Below are 18,861 nucleotides of genomic sequence, written 5' to 3'. Positions count from 1 at the left end.
CACTGGAATTTCGTTAAGGAGTTAAATGTAGAAGTGGCTTTATTGGATCTTTGATGAATATCCTTCTCGTAGCTGCCATTGTTCTTCAACATACAGCGCAGGTAACAGAACTCATCGATGAGTTGGATCGGTTGTCAGTTCCCGTTCGAGATCTCGAACAGACCCACATCTGCTTGCATTTATCAGGGCGTAGACGTAGTGCATAGGCTCTGCCAGCTTCGATGCAGGGTTGTTTTGAAAATCCGTACTGGTCTTTTTTCATACCAGAAATCTGAACAGAGCGGCTTGCTGGAGTTCACTCGACTAAGTTCTGGAATTCAGCGTGACGCAACGAATGGTTGTTCCCGAAGATTCATTGCTCTTGTTGGGAAACTGACCTCTCAGGCTTAGGTGATGTACTGGACGACAACACCTTTTTGCAATGTATGGGAATCTTGCTTCATATAACTGTGCAAATGTGCATTATATAGCTTGTACGCTCCCAATGAGTACACTCGAGTGTTTGATTAAGTAAAAGCAGGGCCATCACGTGCCGGTGGCCCTGCTTTTACTAAACGCAGTCAAGCATTCGAGAGTATTCGTACTGTACTGTGTAGTGTGTGTAGTGTTACTATAACTGATACCAATTCAATCGATCTAATCGATTTGAACAGAAAATATACATAATTAAGCACCTATCCATTACCACTGTACATACTAAATTTACTAACAGCCAAAATTTGAACCCTGCTAAGCTCACATTCTATTTACCTATGTATAGTCGGCTCAAAACGACATGAAGCACGGACAGTTGCGTGAGCGGGTGCGCTCGAAGCGGTGCGGTGGAGCGTAGCGGCTAGGATCGTGTAAGGATCCGCGCTACCGCTCCATGTCTGCAGTTCGCCATTGTACCACCTCGACTCCATTCGCAGTCTCCACCGCACCGCTTCGAGCGCACCCGCTTACATAGTTGTTGGTGCTGCATGTCGTTTTGACCCAACTATATTTCTAGATTTGAACACGCCGTAAGGCAGGTTGATTTAGTAGGCGGAGTCCTTGCTTTTGATGTATGAGGTGTGAATCACGTTCCACTCGTAAACATAAATACGTTTATACATACGTGTGTTAATGTGTATGAAGATTCTGCACTTCCGCGTTGATTTGCCAGTAAACCTATGCCGGATCTGGGGTGGTGCGGATTTCAGGTGGAGAGTTCCTATACGGGGTTGTAGATAATGGAGAGGAGGGCAATTCCGTCCATTTCTTCACTAAAAATGACCCGGAAGATGCGGCGCGTGCACAAGGCTGGCGCGCTCCAATCGAACTCGTTGTTGAATATGGCATGCCGGAACGCTCGAAGTCGTATCTTCGTGCGGTTTTTGCGGCAATTAGGAAGAAATAGACGGAATCACCATTCTCTTTATAATCTACGACTTCGTATAGGCATAACCCACCTGAAACCCACACCACCCCAGATTCGTGGAGTGATGCCTTTAAAACGCTGTCTCTTACGCAACCGTTCCAATTCACAACGTGTTTTCACGTGCTATATAATGAAATGCAATGGCTGCTATAGATCTTTCATAAGTAGCGACTATAATCAGAGTTACCCATTGTATTCTGCTACTCCTCTTCTTGGAGGCAAGTGTAGCACAGTCGGTTAGAGGTTTCGCTCTTTGCACAATCAATCGGAGGTTCGAATCTGCCGTAGTGCTCACCAAGCCTTTCATCCCTCTGGAGTCGATAAATTGGTACCAGACTTGTCTGGGAGGATAAAAACACTGACCTGACACATCGGCTAGCCACCGCAAGCCATTGTATAGGCTAGTTACACGTTCGTGAACCTCAAACGATTCTGGTTTGAAGTGAACGTGGTGGCGCATCCCAAGCGGATTGGTTGACTCCAGACACTTTATTCTTTATCCTTTATCGCATTTCTTGTGTTTCTTGTGCTGTTTTAGCGCGGGGTAGCACAGTTGTCAAGATGTTCGACCTCACTGCATGGTCGATGGTCTGAAACCGCCCTAGAGCCAACCGAGTCTATCGTTCCTCTGGGTGTCGTTGATCTGACACCAAGTTTATCTAGTAAGAAAAAAGTGCTTACTTGTTACATCGACTAGGCCCACAGGTCAACCTACGAATATCCATTCGTAAAACTCGAACGAATCCGAATTCGACGCGTTGGCGGATTGATTACCGTTCGGCACCTCCTTATGCTAACCAATATGCGCTACAGAAGGCGAGAAGCCCTTACGCGAGATCCTCTTCCCAAATCCGGAACGCTACATCAGAACAACGGTTACCAGGCTTTGGGTGACCAACTTATCCTAGAATTAAGGAGTCCATCAGGGCCCTTGGGTGAACGGCTGGAGGGTTCGCAAGCAGATGATCTCATTAACTTTGCTTTTACTGAACCAGCACTAGTAGAAAATAAGGGCCAATCACAGGGATGAACGTTAATAAAGAGAATATCAAGGCAGAATTCCAGCTAGCTAGTGCCATAAAAGACCAACAGAAAGGAAAAAAAAACTGAAATTGTGAGTTAAAGCAGTGTTATTTTTATCATATTGAGTTAATGTTAGACTATGCTTTTTAGAATAATGGGAAAAAGCCGCTGGCTAGGAAAGTAAGTAGAAAGAAACCGGAACAATGACACGCACTCCTGGTGCGTCATTAGCGATGTAGTTGGATACTCCAATTCATGCACTCGAAATTCTGGAAAGCGGGAGTATCGAGACATATTTCCATCTACTTTACTGAAAGCACAGTGAGAACTGCGAGGGCTATGTATACTGTCAGGCGTTCATTTAAGAAAAAAAAAACTGTGAATTAGTTGATAGCAATTGTCTAGCTACAAATAAAGCGAATTATTTCGAACGCATGTGGTCTATACAGGGTGCCATGGAAGTCAAGAATGTGGAAATATGAACATAAAGAAACTATTCGAAGAAACATTCATTATTTTTTAGGGTTTCTCACATGTTTCCGTGGGACCATAACACTTATAACCTACTAAGGAACATTTTCTACAAAAAAAAGTAAGTTTGTTACTTCACCCAACTTTTTAGCTTTTCACTCAAACAACTTCTTATGTGCTGAGTTAGAAAATCGGAGTAACCCTGTCAAGATAACCTTTTTTTAAGGAAACCATGAAGAATTCTGAAGTCTGACATTATAGATCTCGAGGAAATTCTCGAGGACCTTTCAGACATTTTTCTCATTTCGATTTTCTACTTAAATTTTTGGGCAACATTACACATGTTGCAAAAGATAAAAGAGTATAACTCACTATGTAGAAAAATATGGATGCATATAATATGCACGAACAACGGAATTGAAAAATCTTTACAGATCAGTTCTGTTTGACTTAACTCGTCACTCGACGAATCTGAGGTGGTACGGATTTCCGGTGGAGTATCCGCATACGGGATCGTAGATTATGGTGAGGGGAGTGATTCCGTCCATTTCTTCCTAATTGCCGTAAAAAACGGCCCGGAAGATGCGGCTTCGAGCGTTCCGGCGCACTATTTTCTACAATGAGTTCGATTGGAGCGCACTAGCCTTGTACACGCGCCGCATCTTTCGGGCCGTTTCTTACGGGAATTAGGAAAAAATGGACGGAATCGCACTCATTCCCATAATCTACTATCCCGTATACGAATACTCCACCTGAAATCCGTACCGCCTCAGATTCGTGGAGTGATGGCTTTAATCCTTCCATAACTGGTGACACATATATATCCCACTGAACATTCAAAAATTCCTGTGGGGAAAACGGCCGTTTAATTTACTAAACGAACGTATCCAATCAGTGCTCGCGACTTTTGATCGTGAGATGAAGAAGAATTGTTTGTACGAAACACTCCAAGTCAGAGAGGTCCTGGATTTTTGACTTAGTCCTTCCATACTTACATAGATTTTAGTTGTAGGACCAACATGTCACAGTGGTTTTTTTTGTGGGCATTAATATTCCTTTTGGTCATATAGGCATTTGTGTTCAACACAATTTGCTAAGCATTTCTATTGAATTTCAGATAAAATATGAATTGCTGATCGCAATTTCTGGGAGAAGAAAAACGTGCGATTCTTCATGAATCAAGTACCGATGATTTTTGATAGCCCTATCATGACGATAATAGATTTGCTTCCACTGACAACAACACATTTGCTACGCAAGATGTGGATGTATTTTCTGGAAGAGTTTTGATGAAAGCACCAAAGTAGCAAATTTGGCATATTTGAAGTGCTCCACAATAGCCTCTTATGGTGAACTCATCTCGCTTTTTTACGGAAAAAATAGAACGAAGAAAAGAGGAGCTGCAAAAGGTGTCTGGCCACGAAGGTTCATCAAATGCACGAACAATCACATGTGACTGATGGGATCCAAGTATTCCATGTTGGTGAGACGCATTTGTCCCAGTAATTTCATTTTAAAAAATCCGAGTTGGCAAAATCTGAAATTTATTGTAAATCGTATTCAAACCTTGTCAACACATTCCATGTGTTAAGTTGCTTAGTGCTCAGAAAAACAAAGTTCCGCTTGATAGGGTTTAAATTCAAAATTTTCCTGAGAAAAATTCCAGAATTCCAGAATAAAATGTTCTCTCCTTCGTTGAGGTCATGCTAAGGAGTAATAAAGTTTGTCCCATTAAAAAAATAAAATAAAAACGAATTAGGAAAGAGGAAACTTCTTAATTGCATAGCGTGTAGTGTATTTGTGAGAAGGAGCTGAACTTTAAAAAGGCTCGGTGGAAATAACTGATGAGAGAGAACCCCATGAAAAGTGTTGGTAGCATTTCAGGAAGTGGTGTTTTCGAAGCTTATTCACAAAAATTACTACATAACTATAATTGCACCGCATCACCGCATTAACATTTCCGGAAAGGAGAAGCCAACTCACGATAACATCAAATCCGTACCACCCCGATACGATTTTAAAGAATGTGGCGAGAAATCAACAGTGGAGGCATCAGTGTCTGGGAAATTGTGATCCATTTCTACCGTGTCCTAAAGAAACTCTCATGCTCATCCGAATTTAACTAACTTTTTACTGAAATCTCTTTTTCAAGACTTCTCTTCTTCCTTCTACCCAAAATCCAGAAACAACATCAAAAATTACAAATACAAACCAACATTCTTTGCCGCTAAAGGATTTCTCATAGATTTTCTTCAAATCTTTGAGGACCTTCTTATTTGCTAGGTTATTTTGCATTGTTTATTATAAATGAGTTCTCGTCGATTTCGCAAATTAACACCCACGGTAATGATGTGAAAATCGGTGCTGACCGCCATTGGCTGCGAACGACCTAATACCATATTCCAATTAGTGGTAAGCATTTACCGATCTTCTTGATCTCATAATGAACCATTAGGACATGGGATGATCATTTCCGATACTCAATAAAATCAATACCAGATCATTAAAGGAGACCTCAGTACTTTGATTCACGCCATTCAATAAAAAATTCATTCAATGGTCCTAGTGAAGGCGTAGATCCAGAAAGTGATCCAATCCACGGCTCAGTGCACAAGATCCCTGCTCATTTTTCCAGAAAAATGCATTTGCAAGGCTTTTTTCAAAGAAAAACTTTCTCCCCTTAAGAATACGCATCAAACTCGATGACACCACTATTATTTAGAAATTGTATCTGTAGTTTTTTTTTCTTGTCTGACCACACCCTCCAAACATATCATTTTCGTTAAATTTGGATTTACATGTGTGTTCTTCGAGTCTTCCATCGTCTCTGAATAGAAAACGAAAACAAGATCATGAGTCAACAGTTTTCAGATAGATGTATGTATTATCGTTAACTTAGTTCTTTTTTTCTAAACAATTCATTTCAAACAAAAATTTCTTCGTAGGTACCAGAATAATCTTTTAAAAATGTTCACAACAGAAATGTATTGTAATTCACATGATCTGCTCAGTTCTGTTAGTTTTATCCTTTTTTTTTCACCGAAGGAAACCTTAAATCTAGTCAACATACCATAAATGTAGGTAAGGTCTTGTGATATCTAAAATACCTCAAACTGATTTTAGAAAGACCATTAATTAAACGAATTATTATTAGGCCATTAGAGAATTAAACGGTAGGAGAGGATTATCTGGTGGAGAAAATTATGTCAAGCACCTTCTCGAGCCTCGATCGCACTCGACTCACCAAGCAGAGCTTACATGCCAGGAAATCAAATTTGAGATTTTAGTTAGAGACTATTTTATCTCTTACGATCTATGTTCGTGAGAAGATAACGTAGACACAATTTTTATTTATTTATCTTAATTTTTCATATTCCTTCAGAGGGTAAAATACCACTAACTATAAAGCTTACGGATGGACTCCCGATTTTTGGGTATTTTGCTTATGTTACTGTAACATATCGTTACTGTATGTCCTGCTAGTTGGTGGAGATTTTCTTGAAGTGCTAATGCTGTACCATTTCCTGTTGAATCGATAAAAATGCCATTGGTAAGTCACCCTCTTTACATGAAGACAATCAACTCAAACTTGCTGGGGTAAAGTCCCACTAAATGTGCATGACTTGTGTGATCGCTGGGTCAACAAATAATTTTATTTACCGAGGAAAAGGAAATCGAGTCCGATTGGCAGTTCTACTCCTCATAGACGGTCTTCTTTTTTTGAATCCTTGCCGATCACCTCTTTGGCCATCGATTTTCACGTCAGTTAAGGATTTTTTAAAGATCAAATGTTGTGTAGTTCAGGGGAGGAAACCATTACCTATGCGCCTATGGTACAATGAAACACTATAAGGTACGGTCATGGAATACTCTGCACACAACGACCACGAGGATCAAATGATGGTGGAAAAAGTGAAACAATGAGTCCTATTGGCTTGTGCAGTGTCGACAATAGCGCTCAATTCTTAGTTTATTTGGGAAAAATCCTACTTCTCCAAGTTTTTTTTTTGCACATCACTTTGTAGCAGTTTTTTTTTCATATAAATGAATGTTCGAACGAGATAACTTGCGCAATTTAAAAATGAAAAAATAAACCATATTTCGATAATTTTCTTATTTTCTTGGGATGTTTTATCGATCAAACAACATCGATTCAGGAACAGTATAATTATTTGTTTTTTCTTAGGAAAAAGATATCATATACAAGATCTGTCAATCCGAAATCCAAAAAATCCTTCCTGCAAATTTGTGTGCTTTCTTCAGGATGAAAGTTTATCCGAATCCAATCAACGACAATTATAATGTTTATGATGAGTTGAGCCTTGGATGAAGGCTAAGGTTTGCAAGTGTAATAAGCTTTTCTTAGCTTTTTACCACTTCACGGTTCTGAACAACTTCTCAGTCAATAAGTTTCTGGTGATGAGTAAATAAGGTATGGTGTTGTGAGTGATGTCGAAACATGGATCGCAACATTTCTGTCTCTCCTCTATTTGAAAAACTCAGAGTACAGCACCGCCTAATTACTCTTGTCCATAAAACTGACAACTTCCTGCATAACAACCTAATGATAGACTTTCTCAGCGGGTAGCCTCGCTTCTAAAGCCGTAAGCAATCTCTGATTTATCCTTTATGTCGGTGAACTGACCGTCTAATCCATAAATCAAAAAGCCGTTCCGACAGTTATCATCGTCCACAATTAACCACATCGTTTTGACTTCATGTGGTACTGTAACATTCATAGATGTGCAATTCCAGGACAAACGTTTGAAGCGACTTTTTAAGTTTTTAATTCATCAAAAAGTTGAAAGAAAGGAAAATTCAATTAAAATTTGATGTAATTGATTGGTTTTGTTGGTCGAAGTGAAGTTAATCCTACACAGTGACAGTGACTTACAAAAAGCAGACGGAAAGGATTTTCAAACGTTTCGTACTTTTTCCCAAACAAGGAAAGAAATCGAAGGAATTATCTCGAGCACAATTCTCAAAAATTGTTTTTTTTTAATAATGTCTTGAATGTTTATCTCTCATAATTATTAGAAAGATTTTAAGAATTTGAAAGTATCTGTCGGCTAAAAGTCATGTTAGAAATCAGTAATTTATAAAGAAATCATTTTTCAATCCCTAAGCATTCACTGACAATCTTTAAATATACCGTATTCTTTTCCAAACGAGAACAACCACTTGACACCTGACACTAAAGGGATGTATCGTTAAGGTGCTAATACCGGCAGTAAACGAACGATATGAAATTTGATACTCGTCGATGATTCTCGGTTGTCGGTACGACTTTATGATAGAGGTCAATACTTAACCTCTCTTATATCATCCAGAGCATTACAGTACAGTGGAATTCCATTTAGTCGAGTATCACTAGCATTTGGTTAAGTGGTGCTGATGGTGAAGAGGTTGCAAGAATGAACGTAGCAAGCAGATACTGTACTAGAATGCTAGTGTAGTGAGCATCGGTGGTCAGAAGGACACTTAAGCGAACAGACCATGCGCAAGTGTCCGTCCAGATGAACCAACTGGTCGTTTGTCATGCACAGGAACGTTCCAATCTCCTTTCTCTACGAATAATAACGATAAGCAATGGAATCGATTTTCAAAAATTTGAATACTCAACTGAGTTGCTCAAAAACATCTTTCTTTAAACAATTAGACATTCCAAAAATTAGAAATTTTCTTTATCCATGAAATTGTCGAAATAAGTAATATTAAACATATGATGTAATAATAAAGGGTGGCGAAAAATTATCTGCGCCATAAAAAATACCCGAATTTTATTTTTTGCCCACATACAATTTTTTATGATATAATGAAGTAAAACATTTTATAACCACAAAGAATTTTCGAGTTGCAGTCATACAGGCGTCAATTCTTTCCTCATCGAATCGATGGTGGACTGGAGGAATTTAACGTCTAAATTGTTTCAAATTTTCACCAATTCGTTTCGTGAATTCGGCAAATTTTTACGTTTCGATTTCTTGGTTCCTCTTCCATAAACCCCCAAACGGAGAAGTCTAATGGACTGAGTTCCGGGCTGTTCGTAGGATCCAAACCCGTCGCCGAAAAAGAGTCGATTTGGTCTCGCGGAGTGGATCGTTGTTTTGGCAGATAAAGGCATTCCTGGTTAAAAAAAAATCTAGGAACCAATAATTAGCGAAGATATATATTCTAAAAAGAAATGGCACTCATAAAAGATTTATACAGTGTTTAAAATTGAGTTAAATGTCACGCGCACACCACCAGGCATAGTGTCCTAAATATATTAGAAGCACCGAAAAGTTATGCTGTCTTAGCACATTGAAATCTAATTTTTTTTAAAATCTAAAACGTTCTTCGCTTAGCATATTCGTATATTGCTTGCTGCTTGAAAATTTGCTTTTCAGATGGTAGAAGGTTATTTAGAAAAGAGAAGGCGATCGCACCATTAGATTGGAAAAAGTATGCAAAAAAGTAGGTAAAAATCAAGTACTATAAAAAAGTATCGAAATTTCTTTTTTGATTTCACGAAAAGACGAAATTACTTTCTAGTACCTTTAATATATTTTTCGTTACTACCGTATAGTCTCCGCGCTTATCGGTTTGAATGAAATCACTTCTCGTTAACTGGTTGCGGTAGTGGCTCCATTCCGTACGTTGCACGATAATTTATGGTAGAACGCCTTTGTTGCGTACGAAGTCTAATTAGCGCTACTAATCAGTTGTCCACGATGACACCTTCGAAAATCAATGCGCTAGAAGGTAATCGTTCAGGAAGGAGAGCTCGTGCTCTTGCTCACGCCTTGTGGTTTGTGTTTATTGCTAAGTGATTTCATGTCACGCACTTCCTACCGCTGGCAGACAACGTTGCGTAATCAGGTCACCTAAGTAAACTTTAGCGTATGGTACTTCCTTATGAAGGTGATATGCTAATGGTAGGCGATCTCTGGACCTGGTGACCTCAGCACCTTGCAATTCTAACAAAGTAACTGGAACGAATCCTTCCTGTTCTCTTCGTTCATTATTCGAATTTTTGACAATCTATGATAAAAATTTTGACAATTTTCCGAGTTACTGTTTTATTTACCCTGTTACAAACGAAAAATTTCTTTGTCTTAAGGCTACCGCTGACATTTGCCATAAAATATTGAAGGATTTTTTTTGGCTTCTTCGGCAACTCTGTTAGACATTCCGACTCGTCTTCGGTCACTACTTCTTCCATAGTTCATCCAAGAGTAAGGAGAGATTATAATAAATACAATACAATCACCTATATTTTGCAAAAAAAAAAATGCATTTTTTCTGTGGTGTGAAAAAAACTAGTAACAAACAAATAAGAACAACAATAACGTCCAATGATAACGTCAATTTGTGACGAAAATCGCAAAATTACCAGAATATAGGCAATATCTTCAGCATGAGACAATAGATCAGTGCAATGCTCGTCATCTTATTTTGAAATAAATCTGAGGAAGTAAAGAATCGAACTAAATTAGAGAGATATCTAGAGATTTCTGAGTAAATATGAAAAATAGATACAAAATTTTTTCTATACATGTGTTTGTGTGTCAACTAACATTGACATTGTGTCAGTTGACCATCCCATACAAATAACTGTACTCTCCTCCATGCCGCTTCACTACAGCGAACACCTCAGTGTCATCCAAACCTTGCGTTATCGCTCGGGCTGTTATAGAGGTGTCCTCACCGGCTACAGTACTCTTTTAAGGAACCGCCTATCCAAATATGTGATGCAATAAGATTTCCACAAAGTGGAATCGAGCAAAATAATCGACTCAGGTCATCCCGTGATTACGTGGGTCTCTTGTTATTTTAACGCCGAACGAAGCGAATCGTATGAGTGCAGCAGATCATTATCTCGTCATTTGCGGGGAAGGAAACAGTCAGCAGTCATCACGAATCAGGCGACGCTGAATTCAACAAGGGCATTCACTTTTTTAAAACTTGTACGAGTTTTGAAAAAAAAAAACGAACTCCAGTTAATTTGGTTTATGCTGTAAAGTCGCTAATTCTAAGGAACACAACAAAGACGACAGAAAAAGTTGTGGAACAATTAACAATTAACAAGTAGCCCCTTTTCACTGGTTACGCAGACTACTTTTTCGCCTTTTGTCTGAAAAAAAATAGCGACATTACTGTAGTTTACGTTAAGGTGGTAACTAACAAAAGCAAGAAAAAAAAAGATGAAAAGATACATGAAACTCCTCTCTAACAATTAACTCATCAGCAGAATGGTTTAGGGACTGGCTCGGCCAGAAAACCTGATATAACTCAGTAAATAGAGGCTACTTGTTAATTGCCCATTGTTCCACAATTTTTTTGGAATATCTCTAGAAAAATTCATTTTGGATTTCAGAGAGAAGGATATAAAAGCCTTTTCCACTTGCCTTCATTTCCATAGTAGTGAACTTTGCTATTACTCATGATCAGAGGAGATGTTTACGCTTTGGGCATTATGTTCTGAATGGAAACGTCTCGAATAACTACAAAGTGACCCAAAATTCTCTTGACAGTTTAAAATTGGTTAACAATAAGTTGAAGGCTGCAAATTTTATTCAAAAAGATAGCAATTCTGTTGCGCAACATACATACCATTTATCATTAGTTTAGTTTCTTTTTTTCAACGAACTGAGATCCGAAACGACCAGGAAATTTTTTTTGCTGAGTCATTAAGTTTCGACCAAGTGAAAAGTAACTGATCAAATACTTCTGGACAGAATTCTGAGTGTTATTTTAGTAGGTAGATCCAGTTCTGACAAACCTCAAAGTCAAAACTTCCAACCAAACCAGCCTTTTCTGCTAGAGGCACGGGATGCCTTCTACGCCGTTTAAAAAAACACTTGCTCTTCTTCCTTAAAAAAGTCCCTCAAAGCCTGAAAAAAAAAACAAGTCTGAAATAGGAAAATCACAAAATCACTACAACACGTGCCTTCCATAATAGGTTTAACTTTAGGTTCATAGTTTAATTTCGAATAGGTCCTTCTTCTCTCCTTTTGACTCGAAGTTGTTCTCAAGCACAGTTTTTTTCAAAGAATAATCTATAAGACATATGTAAGTGTTATCTTTCCAATGATACTGTAGCTCATTTGCTCCAAAACAAACAAATACGCACACTTCTTCCGAAGAAGATTCATTCCATACCTACTGCTTCATATGCTTGGAATCCTTAAAAAATGAACTAATTTTTTCTCTAGAGGTATTTTTTTTGTTACAAAATCCATGTATCCGTAATACCCCTAATAACAAACATTCGACGACTGATCTTCAGCTGAGAATCAGACCTGGGATCGCTTTAGACAACCACATATGTGTTTACAGGTACAGTTCCCACAAAGATTCTTTTTCTTTCAGGAATGGTCACGCATGACATCCAAATTTAATATTTTCCACAATGTTTCAGAAGCTCGTCCGAACTTTACGAGAATGGACACATTTCCGGAAGGATATGTAACTATCGATATGTAACTTCTCATAAAAAATTATTTTAAATGACATTTTCCTCTAAGTCAGATACGCATGCATTCTCTTAAGTTGGAGATTGATTTTTTTTTCAATTCTTACCATCACCGTGGAGCACGACGCGTAAGGGAAACCGGTCCAATCAAATTGCTTTATTTTTATTCACCTGAGCTTTAGTCTCAGTTTTTGAGTTCATTTCTGAAGTTCACATGGATTTTACTTATTTCTGAACGTTGTATAATGCTCCCTTTATGTCACCTACTACTTTACTACTTCGGGACTCTACTGATCTTTCACCAAACTGCAGTCAATGTCTAACCCTACACTGTGGATTTCTCTTCATTCAACTTTTTTGGATGTATTATCTAACGTGTCTTCACCACTATTGTGACGAATCTACACATCCATCAATTTCTACCATAGTACTATGGCCCGAGGAGTCATGCATGACCTGGAGCGACGAGTGAGGCCTGAGGAAGAGATCCATGTCCAGCTGTCGTATAGTTTGGAGAAGTAATTAATGGTCTCAACTACGGTTATTCGTTTATTTGTCCAACTTTGATGAAAATGGTGAAGAAAAACCCTGTCTAGATAGAAGATTTTGTACGTTGAGGTAGCTGCTTAATACATAATAGTTTAATATTATAATAGAAGAATAGAACACACGATAGTTTACATACCTATTGATTTTCCCTCTTTTTCGGAAAAATAAAATGTCGAAAAAAGAGCTGCAATCCTAGGAACACAGTAACTTGTACTTAGATCCTTTTGTTTAGCCTTTCCAGAGGAAAACTATCGGCCTTCTCGCCTTATTATTTAATTTTTTTTAAGAAGTGTACAAAAAAGAAGGACAAATGCAGATACTCTGGAAAATGAGTTATCCGGCAACCTATTCGACTAATTATTCTGGCACTCCGTAATTGTAGAATATAAAAATTGAATTGAAAACCCCAAAAAAGGTGTACTGTGTCTGACACTACTTTTTTTTAAAATTCATTGCCACTTACAGCAACAATTTGTCCTACATCTGTCGTTGCTGCTACATTCCTAACTCGTTCGAGGCTGATCTCACCTCCGATATGGTCCCGTCAGCGGGGCGGGACGAGTGGGCGGCGCTTGGCGAAGGATCCCTCAACATTTGAACAGCATAGCAGGATTATTGGCATTAAGTGATGTCCTGCTTGGCTATCACCTTCGATGGTCCAAAAACCAAAAATGGTCGACGCCTATTCGAAAATTTCGTCCAAGCGAACAAATACAGTTTCTGGAACAGGTTGGTACTTAATCGTTACTGTTTTCTCTCGTTCTGTTCTGTGTTTTTGTCTCTAGGATTTCAGTTAGGGAATTTTCAGGGAACTTGTTCACGCAGCTGAATCACTGATCTTCATGGGATTCATGCGACCATGTACTGTATTCGTTTCTGCACCGATCACACATCTTCACGCGTTACGAACCGCTTGGGCTCGTCGAGTGTTGAAACCAGCCGATGGTTATCGTATCACTTCACTTGGTATGTGGTTCCTATCACGAAATTACACCACTAATCTTGACATCTCATATTTGTGCTCTTCAAACCGTCATCACCGTTCTACTGTATGGGCATTAAAGGACTAAGAGAATAGTAGTAATCCCCTCCTCTCCGCCAACGGATACTCCTTGAACTCATCTCACCGCCATTTACATCGTCTTTTATCTTGTCGCTAACCGTTTTTCTCGTCCCTGTCCGCGCAAAAAACTTCACCGTAATCCTTATCCTTGCTGAAAGCGTTTTTGGCTCGTGTCGGTACAACTTTGATGTTGTCTTTTGCTAGCGCCATGTTGTGCTAATTGTACACTATAACCACCGCTGTAACACCTTGAGGTCGCCAGATTTATGATCTAATTGACCACCATGTTCTTTTTTCTCGTTTTTTTCCGATGTTTGGTTCCGAGGTGAACAGACGATTGTCTAGAGACAAGAAATTATAAAAAAAGAGTAATCGATGATGGGAACTTGTGGTCACAAACGTTTTCGTTTCCTCTTAGCAATGCTGTCAAACCTGGGCGCCAAATATTCTACCGCTGGTGTCTGCACGTCTTTATATTTATCACTATCTAGATAATTGAGATTTCACCAAACCAGATCATAGAAAAAAAAGAGTCGGTGAAATTCTTAAAAAGAGGTATCCTTTTCAAGAAAAAAAAAACCTGTAAAATCCATGACAATCCAAAAAAGTACAGAACTAATGGAAAAGTTTTCTTGCTGAATTTCTGAGAAAAAGTCGTTTAAGGGCTCGGATAACACAATAGTATTACTCTAATTGGAAGTTTTTTCAATGTTTTAAATCCCTCAGATGGTGCCGATCCATTGAGATCGTTGTGATCGCTTGACTTAGTAAGTTGCCGATGATTGAGCTAGTTTTGCAGGACTTCGCCTAACTTTAACGTTACTGGTAGGGTTTCTGGGAAATTCCCTTTTTGCTTCTTATAATCGCCATCCATGCCTCAGTTAGCCTCCAACTCCCTGAGGACACACAAATGATAAAACTCTTTTGTTCTTAAACCAAACCCTCTTTTTCTTTCGCAGCCTCAAAGAAAAACCCTGGGGTATAGGTTCAAAAGGCTCCCGACAGACCTCGACGTTTCGCGCACCACCAGGACTCTAATAGATCAGCGCTTCACCTCGAGAAACATATGCAAATTTGCGTTACATGCTGCGAAGATATATGGTCCAGATTACGTCAATGCGGTTAATTGCTTTCTTTTGCGGAGTTTCGATCGGTAAGAGCACCTGTTGCCGTACGTGCAATGCGATACGCTTGTACAGGTGCGGAACAGATGTGTTTGGTACTTGACGTTGAAAGTATACGAAGATAAGAGCACAACATTACGACACACACCACACACACAACCAGAAACGTTTCATTTCAGGTGAGATGGGTGCGATACAGACAGTTGAGCAGATGCATTTCGTGCCACTTGCCGATGTACTTTGCGACGCGATCGTAAGTCTAAACCGTACCGGTAAGGCGACAACAATCGCTGCTGTTCGACAATATGTGATACGAAATTGTCCGTATGTGGCTCCACCGACAGTTGAAATGGTGAAATTGACTGTGTCAAATCTTACCGCAACAGGGCTCGTCTATAAAATGGGTGACCATCTGTTCGTTTCCGTTCCAGCACAATCTCCATCTCAAACGAAGGTAAGCAAGAGACATGAGAATAAATTACTTGAAAAATATTCTTGGAAACGTAAACAACCATTTATGAGCTGCTTTAAACATTTAGGACTTGTACTAAACGTACTTCTTAATATAGTTTAACATTTTGACGGCAATTCGTGGCTTCCCTTTTTCATTGAAGTCTCCAGGAACCAGCGTGCTTCTGACCACTGAATATAATAAATAAATGATAATAAAGCCGCCAGAGATAAGAAATAGATTTCCCTTCCCACCTATCCAAGATACCACACCAATTTTTATTTTGAGTTAATAAATCTCTTTGGGAAAAAATACTCTAAAAGATACTCTGCAAATCTGTGGGAGAAGAATAATCCTTTAAGGAAGATATAACCCATCAATGATGCAAAATGTCGTCGGTGTGCTACTAATAGAACTTTCCTAGGGTATTCATCCTCTATGGAAAAATCCAGACACCCTGCACATTTGTACATAAGAAAAATAATCCTTGAAATAAGATATAACCCATCAGTGGTGCAGAGTGTCGTCGGTGTGCTAGTACAGAATATTGCCCTTTCCAGAAAATAGTACACGGCAACGAATTTAAATGGTATCCAAAGCCTATAGGAATGAAGAACAGAGTACTTATTGTCAGCAGCTGAAAATCTCTCGATTTTACGTTTACATCCGTTGCCCTGCGAAAAGAAAACAAATATAAGGCTGCTGCAAAAGAGACAGTAGTTTTGTTCAGCCTGTAGGATTTGTGCTAACAACCTCCTTACCTAACAGAGTTCTTAACGGCTATAGTTGACATAAATACGTTCATGTCGGACTGGCAAGTCATTAGTAGATGTGTATACCAAATCCGGAACAAAATCCACTTTCCACACACACACATCAATATCAGTGAAATCAATATTAAAATAAAAAGTAATGTGAAGTCCTCATGAAGAGCAACGATATCTCTTCAGTTCGTCAAACTTTGAACTGGTCAAAAACAACATTAACGTGAAAATCGTGCACAGAAACAGTAATCCGTAATCCTTCGGCTTCTTTTTTTCTTGGATTAATGAGTGGAACATCCATAGCCACATGCCGCATCCAAACTCCCAATCTTTTGAACAGTTCCATATCAGCATCAGAGGTTCAATAGAAAAAGTAAAATCCATTTCGCATCACGCAGCCTCTCCTCTAAGATCTAGCGGCGGTAAGCTCCACAATCCTTATTCCAGGTAGCCGTAGAGTGCCAGACTGGGATGTCAATCATCCAGCCAGAACCGGAGAAGAAGGAACGTTTCGGTTTCATCGCTCGTATTTTCTCGAGAAAACCACAACAACCTTGCTCACCACAACCCGTACAGTTCTCTGCAAAGATGGCCGTCGACGCATGGAATCGTAAGCCTGCGGCACAAATTACATCCAGGTTCGTGGTTTGCGCCAATCTCACATTCTGACGCGTTTTACATGCGTCCGCCATCGATTCCTTCGCACGGCTCTCACTTTTCTCCCATCTGCTGCTCACTTTAGCGCTCTGGATAGTTTCTGTCAATGTGGGGTCCGTGATGTCGTTGAGAATTGCTAAGAAGTACAGGTGCTAAGTTTGCCACATAGTTAGCTGAGTTAATTAAAATCACCAGGGGGCTCTATGAATCATGATGCTCTATTGTGTTGAGTTGTCCCCGTTTGCCCTTGATGAATAGCATCGATCTCTCTTAATTACCTTGAGTCAAGTGTCACAACATGTCAGAGTTGCTGCGAGCTCTTGACACCTTCAGTTGCTTCTGGACATTCCAATGATGGATGTTGTGAAACAGTTAGATACTGTTTCTCTCATATTATCTCGTCTAGAATCTCTGTGAGATGATGTCAATGATTTTGAATCGTTCATACATTTCCTTTGTTGCTCCTGCCCTCATACGAGCAGGAATTTGACGCTAAATAGTGCCGTATTGAGCATCCGTGGAAACTATTATGGTATGCTGAGAAGTTGTTGCGTAACCGAAGCGAACGTCATCTTAATTGCGGCCTTTGCGTCTCATCCTTGCTTGTCAACCCCTCATTGGTACTTTTGCAGATATCCGAATACACGGGTAAAACATGTCGAAGACCGTGAACATCGACGCATCGTTGCTGAAGAGCGCGAGCCCCGGAGGCATCTTAAATGCGAGCGAATCCAAATCAGCTCTTCTTCGGAGTGTCTCAACTACGGTCCCATTGATCCTCCAGAGTGTTTGCCGGGAAAAGTTGAAGGTAACCAGATTTTATTATGCATAACTGAAACAGTACTTCTAGTCTTTTTAAACATAACTGATCGACAGATAGGAGAGCTCATATTCTAAACGTAGAAGTCGACAGAACTGAAACGGGTAGAGTCTCAAGTAAAAGAAATGCCGACATTGTACTATATGTTCTTTGTCGGGTATTGGATGCGTCATTATCGACGTCGTATTTATTCGTCATGAAATCGTAATGAAAAGCAAATTCAATGAAATTAATTTCCGTTTATCACTTGTAATTCTTGACCAAGATACTCAGACTAGGGTTCATCTGTTTCAGTGATTGAACACATACGAACTCGACGTAGGCGCCGTACCAAGCGCAAAGAAATCCGAACTTCCACTCCTGTTGAAGGTTCAGATTCGGCCTATTCTCCATCTCCCGTCACAGATTCCAATGAAGAGCCAGGGAGTCTAAGTGAACCTGAACAAATAAAAGTGAGCTAGTCGTTTAAAACTGCTTGTCAATAAAGCTCAGCTGTATTACCTCATGAACAACGTTCTCATTCAGGAAAACCACACATATATGAATGTGGCAGCGCACAACTCGACACAATTTGAGGAGATTCCGACAATTGTGTGTCCTTCCGGATATCCTCAGTTCCCTAACCATCTCTAGTGCTGAGCAGGGTTTTCTTCATGGTCATTTCCTAGTCGGGGCACACATCACATTTCTGGTATTCCTCGGCATCGATCATTGACAGATTGTTTTCACATCGCTGCCACTTTGTATTCTCGATACATTTCTCGTTCTTTCTTCTCCATCATGTGATCTTTTCTTGTTCTTTTATCAGCGTATATACATATTATTTTGCATGAATACGATAAACTTTTATACATAAGGAGCTTCAGTCATATGTGCAGGTGTCGTGTTCCAATACTAGACAGAGTACGGTAGCCCTTCAATTTTGTTCAAACAAGAGGTTGTGTGCGTGTGAACGTAGGCGACAGCGTGTTTATGCACATCCGGCAGGTGTCTGTGTAATCTGTGGATTTGGACCAAATAGGTTGTGACTAAGCGGCGTATAGAGGTGGAACGGTTTTGTACGCCTAATAATGTGAAAAC

The 18,861-nt window shown here is 39.5% G+C and overlaps 1 protein-coding gene across 1 annotated transcript; it reads left to right on the top strand.

Annotated features, from left to right (window-relative positions):
- Positions 1–13,530: 13,530 nt before the first annotated feature.
- RB195_000622 (uncharacterized protein) lies at positions 13,531–18,414 on the top strand (the record flags this gene model as incomplete). Its single annotated transcript, XM_013450105.2, has 7 exons — positions 13,531–13,631; positions 13,711–13,868; positions 15,269–15,543; positions 16,752–16,942; positions 17,594–17,769; positions 18,076–18,233; positions 18,307–18,414. 7 exons carry the CDS (start codon positions 13,531–13,533, stop codon positions 18,412–18,414), a joined length of 1,167 nt encoding a protein of 388 aa, XP_013305559.2.
- Positions 18,415–18,861: the final 447 nt, after the last annotated feature.

The sequence above is a fragment of the Necator americanus genome, chromosome IV, assembly GCF_031761385.1.
Source record: "Necator americanus strain Aroian chromosome IV, whole genome shotgun sequence".
Taxonomy (NCBI): Eukaryota; Metazoa; Nematoda; class Chromadorea; order Rhabditida; family Ancylostomatidae; genus Necator; species Necator americanus.
Note: the sequence above shows the minus strand (reverse complement) of the source record. Positions and strands in the feature narration are given on the sequence as shown.